The sequence below is a fragment of the Monoraphidium neglectum genome (assembly GCF_000611645.1).
Source record: "Monoraphidium neglectum strain SAG 48.87 unplaced genomic scaffold scaffold03851, whole genome shotgun sequence".
NCBI classification, from domain to species: domain Eukaryota; kingdom Viridiplantae; phylum Chlorophyta; class Chlorophyceae; order Sphaeropleales; family Selenastraceae; genus Monoraphidium; species Monoraphidium neglectum.
The window spans coordinates 1-5,514 of record NW_014009778.1 but is presented as its reverse complement, the minus strand read 5'-3'; the positions used below and the strand labels follow the sequence as shown (position 1 = coordinate 5,514).

The 5,514-nt window shown below is 68.7% G+C and overlaps 1 protein-coding gene across 1 annotated transcript; it reads left to right on the top strand.

Annotated features, from left to right (window-relative positions):
* Nucleotides 1–2,441: 2,441 nt before the first annotated feature.
* On the top strand, nt 2,442–5,375 carry MNEG_13478 (hypothetical protein; the record flags this gene model as incomplete). Its single annotated transcript, XM_014038050.1, has 6 exons — nt 2,442–2,759; nt 3,097–3,201; nt 3,387–3,557; nt 3,793–3,984; nt 4,203–4,540; nt 4,829–5,375. Coding segments are annotated over 6 exons (1,671 nt in total), but the record flags the coding sequence as incomplete, so codon positions are not given.
* Nucleotides 5,376–5,514: the final 139 nt, after the last annotated feature.

Genomic DNA, 5,514 nt, shown 5'->3' with positions numbered 1-5,514 from the left:
GCTCTCCCCTATGGACAAGTCCCGCAAGTGCTACCGAATGGTGGGGGACGTTTTGGTGCAGCGGACGGTCGCAGAGACGCTGCCCGCCGTGGAGCGCAACAAGCAGGTGAGCCGGCCACCCCCGCCTCCCAACGCCGCCGCAACCCTGTCGCACTGCACTTGAGCAGATTGGCGCGGCCACCTCGCCTGGCCCAACTGCGCGTTTTGTTATCAACAACGAACTTATGTTAGAAGTGATGTGGCGGCCTGGTCAAAGCTTTGAAACACGGGGGACCTGCGTCAGGGGCTCGGCCCCTTTGCCGCCTGAGTGGGCGCGCCGATTTTGGGAATTGCGGGGCCTTGAACGAGACAAGCACTTAGGCGCCTTGCAGTCTTCGCGCGCCCGTGCGGCGCGCCAGACTCGGACTCGGCAGCACCCGCGCTTCGCTGTGGCGCCCCGTGGCCGCACAACCGGCCATCGTGAAACGCGACAGAGGTCTTCGTCGGCGCTTCGCCGGTGCGCTGCGGCCTTTGGGCGACTCAGAAACGTCTGACTGGAGGCGACGCCTCCTCGCGCGATTCCCTCCTAACAGGGTATTGACGGCATCGTGGTCAAACTCAAGGAGCAGCTGGAGCGGCAGCAGAAGGCAGTGCAGGAGTTTCAGGAGAAGTGAGCCCCTCGCCCTCCCCGGTTCCTAGGGAAGGGTTTTGGGGGGCCAAGCCAGGGGTGGTGTGTGCGCATTCTTCGTTGAGGGGGAAAGGCGAGCTGTGACGGAGTGGACCCTTGCTTGGAGGGAAGCGCGCATGCTTCCGGCTGCGCGCTGAGGGCGAAAGCGGCCGGAGCCCAATTTGCCAATGTTGCGTTTGTGGGCGTGTGGAGCGCCTGATGGGCCTTGTTTGCTGCTGGTGTTGCCGGCTGTGGCGCAGGCAGGGAGTGCGCGCAGAGGGGCCGCAGCGGTTGGTGGCCCCTCTCGAGGGCCCTAGCTGCGCCAATCCATGGGCCCGCCTACCCCTGCATTCCCTCCCTGTTTGACATCACCACGGCGCCCACCTCAACTGAACGGCCTCAAACAGGTTCAAAATCAGGATCCAGGGGCAGGACGGCGGCGCGGCGGGGGCAGGCGGCGGCGGCGGGCCCCAGAAAGGGGCGAAGCAGGGGGCCGCGGGCGTCCTCGTGTAATGGACAAGGGTGCCGCTTGGTCGCCGGGCACTTCGGGTGTGCGCGGCGCGACGCTTGCATGGAGGTCGCCCTGAATCCGTGGGCTGGCTTTGGGTCCTGGGCGCTGCCGCGGCAGCCCGCTGTAACTGCTGCAGGTTGAAAAGAGGTGGATGAATGCCCTTGAATTCGTCCGCTCCGGCGGCGGGGTTTGAGGGGGGGGGGCCGGTGCATGCGCGGGCAGCCAGGGCCGCGGCTGGGGGGTGTGGGTTGTTGGATTTGGGTCGACGCGGGGGAGTGGGGGCCGTGCCAACAGCGCTAGGCGGCTTTGGGGGGATCAAGGCAGGCGCACTAGGCAGAAAGGCAGGCTATGAATTTGATAAACTAGTTCTGGGGGCATGAGCAACCCGTTTGCGCGGGCCAATGAGTGCGGGCCGCCGTCGGCCGACGGCGGCATGGGGATGCTATGATGCATCAACTGCCGCCCCTCTGCGGGCCGGCGGAGGGAGGAGGGCATCCCCCGCCCCGTCCCCTTGGCCACCCAATCAATCTGACTGTCACCTTCACATGTCGTCATGGCATGAGCGCCTCACTCGGCGATGTGCACGCTTGCAACACGCGTCTTCCGCGGATGGCCAAACGTTGGGGCGGGGCACCGTACACTAAGTCTGCGTTCGCCGAGATAATCGCGCGGCTGCTCATGCGGGCGTGGCCGCCGATAGAAAATAGCTGGTTGCAAAGTAGGCAGCCTGACAGGGTCCGCAGCGACATGCAGAAGGGAGCCCCTGGCGCGGGAAAAAAGCCGGCTGCTAAATATCTGCAGGACGGTATCCCCATCGGCGTTGGCGAGCCGCCGCCAAGCGGCTTGCGTTGGCGGCGCGGCAGCCCGTGGCGCCTGCCGTGAGTGGCAAGACTTTGATTTGTTTATGTGTCGACGCAATGGGCGGCAAGAAGGCCCCAGCTAGGGGCGCTGTCCCTTAGTTACCCCGTGCTCGCACCTTTTGGAGGCAGCAGCAGTTAGACAGTGCTCCGGCCGTCACTGCTTAGTACCTTCTCAACTTATCAACAACCTTCACCAGCCCCGCCCATCCTTCTCGAGCCCCGCTGCTTCGCCCTTCTCCTGTGCTCACCGAGCCACGGTCGCGCAAGGCCTGCGCATGACCTCGAAAGAGATTATCTAGTGATTTCAGCATGCAGCACCATGCCTCATGGGCCGCGCGTGGCTCCCCAAAGGGTGTCTAGCAGCCCGCGCCTCCCCCCGAGGCTTCTTCGTGGTCGGCCAGCGCCCAGACTGAGGGCTATCGCCATGTACAACACCAGCAGCATGGCGCTTGGTGGCGACGGGCTGGCGCTGGACTCTGCCGTGGGGTCCAGCGACCTCGTTATGCGAACGCTCGTTCTCGGCTGGAGGTCTCACAGCAGCGAAACGCTTCCTCTGGATGCGTGCTATGACCGGACGCCGCAGCAGGGCGGCGCAGAGGACCGCTTGGCTTGGGCGAGCGCGGTGCCGCCCCCAGGCGCTGCGCACGGCTCCGACTACGTGAACGCGCCGCTGCTCGGTGCCTCTGACAGCTCCCGCACTCCAGACTCCGTTCCTGTGTTCGTGATGCTCCCCCTTGACACGGTGAGGCCTGGGCCATGCCTGCGGTGGGCGCGGGCGGTTGCGGGGAAGCTGGCGTGTCGTGGTCGCGGCGGAGCGGCGGGAAGCGGCGGCAGGAGGTCACTCCCGCAGATCTATCTGTTGTTATTCTTGCCCCGACGGCACTGTGCACGCGTTCCTGCTGTAGTGACTTCTACCGCGCCAGCTATCACATGCCGCGGCGCCGCCGCGCCGCTGCCCGCCAGGACGGTGCCTAACCTGCCTCGTGGGCGCTTGACCGCCAGCAACCCCCATGCCACAGCCCCCACGCCGTGACTTAATGCTATGGTCCCTCACCTCCCTCCCGGCCCTCCCCCGCCAGATCAACGCTGAGGGCGTGTTCCGCTATGCCACAGTGCCCTGGTTCACGGCGGCGCTGCAGCTGCTGGCCAACTCTGGCGTGCACGGCGTGGCTGTTGACGTCTGGGTGAGCAGCCACACCGGCCGCGGCGGCCGCGCGCACCACGGCCGCCAGACGACCTTTCTCCGCGCAGGCGGCTCGCCGCACAGGCTTGATCCGCGATCATGCGCGCACGAAGCCCTCTTCAGGCCGGTCGCTGGCTGTGCCGACGGTCCCTCGCCCAACCCTTTCGCCCCCCTCCCTTATTCTAGTGGAGCGCGGTGGAGCGGTCGCCGCGCGTGTACAACTGGGCCGGCTACAAGCAGCTGCTGGAGGTGCTGCGGCCCACGGGGCTCAAGCTGCAGGCGGTGCTGTCGTTCCACGCGTGCGGCGGCAACGTGGGGGACCTCGTGCAGATTCCGCTTCCGTCATGGGTGCTGCAGGTGCGCGCATTGGGGGGGGCCGCGGGCCGGGGGCGAGCCGGAGGCCTGCAGGGGCTGTGAACGGCGGGGTTGGGGCAAAGGCTGCACAGCGTCCTGGGTGGTGCCGCGTCTGGCTCGTGCGCTGCACACACGAATGCAGCGCGCGCTCACGAGCAAGCGCGCCGACAACCAGGCACGATCTGTTTCTCATGCGCATGCAAATCGCGCATGCATGTGCCCTCGACCCCGCTGCCAGGCCGGCCAGCAGGACCCGGATATTTTCTTCACAGACCGGCCCCGCCAGGGCGCGGGGCTGGGGCAGCGCAACAAGGAGTACGTCAGCTTCTGGGCAGATGACGAGCCTGTGCTGGCGGGGCGCACGCCCATGCAGGTGGGGGGCAGGCGTGGGCCGGGGGCCCTGGGCGCGGGCCGCGGCCATGTGCTGCGGGTAAGCGGCGGGCTCGGCTGCCAAGGGGATGGAATGCCTCCGTGGTGGGCGTGACGGCAGCCGGGGCCTTGGCGCTTCGACCCCTGGGGAAACCGGCCGCAACAGCCGGAGGCCCCTGCCAGAAGCTCCCGCCGGAAGCCCCTAATGACGCACTGTCAGCAGCACAACCACCGCGCCACATCAACCCCCTGGCCCCTCTCCGCTGCCCCCGCCCGCAGTGCTACGAGGAGTTCATGGCGTCCTTCGGGGACGCCTTCGCCGGCGACCTGGGCGGCCTGCTGGAGGAGGTCGTCGTCGGCATGGGCCCCTGCGGCGAGCTGCGCTACCCCTCGTACGTCGAAGCCAACGGCTGGCGCTTCCCGGGGGTCGGGGAGTTCCAGTGCTACGACCGCCGCGCGCTCGCGTCGCTCGCGGCGGCGGCGCGGGAGCGGGGGCACCCCGAGTGGGGGTACAGCGGGCCGCACGACAGCGGGGAGTACAACAGCAGCCCGCACGACACGGGGTTCTTCGCGCCGGACGGCAGCTGGGACAGCGCCTATGGGGACTTCTTCCTCAGGTGTGTGGGCGTCGCGTGTCTCCCTGGTCGCTCGCCCCTTGGGCCTCTTTCTCGGGAGTTGTGGGGGTTGTGGGAAAGGGATGATGGGCCGGCCGTGGTGCTTTTGAGGCAGGTCGGGCTGGGACAGCGAAGCTTCACGGCTTTCGCCGACACTAGTGTGGATGCAATCGCGGGGATCGTTGCTGGAGGCGGTCGCCAGGCCCCCTTGTGATGGCACCATCCGTCAATGTACACTGATCAACCCCCCTGTCCCGTCCTTCGCAACCCAATTATTTTATTTTTCCTCAGTTGGTACAGCGGCACCCTGCGCAATCACGGGGAGAAGCTGCTGGCGGCAGCTTCGCGCACGCTGGGCCGCTTCCAGCGCCCCTCGCGGGGCGGCGCCGCCCCCGCGCAGCCGGGCAGCCCGCTCGGCCGCGGTGCGGCGGCGCTGCTGCAGCGGCTGCAGCAGGCGGTGCTGAGCGGCGGCGGCGCCGCGGCTGTGGCGGGCGGGGAGGGGCCATTCGCCAACGCTCAAGCGGCGGCCGCGGCGTCGGCTGCTTGCGGCGCGGCGTCGCCGCTGGACGCCTGGGCGGGCGGTGGCGCCGCGGCGGCGGCCTCCGCCGGCGAATGCAGCAGCGGCAGCGCCAACAGCCCGCTCGACGGCCTGATGAGCCGCCTCGGCCTCGCGGCCGGCGCCGGCAGCGCCGGCGGCGCGACCAGCACGGGCAGCGGCCGCAACTCGTGCTCGTCCTCCTCTGGGGGCAGCAGCGGCGGCGGCGGCGGCGGCCTCGGCGCGGCCGGCGGCAGCGGGGCAAGCAGCGGCGGGATCTGCGGCCCCGATCTGGGTTCTGTGGTGAGCTTGGAGTCCCTGGCCTCGGCCACGGCGGGGGTGCTGTCCGCATCTTCATCGGCCGCGACGACGTCCTCGGACCCGTCGCAGCGCAGCGCGAGCCCCGGGCTGCCGGCCGCCGGCGGCGCGCCGGGCGCGCAGC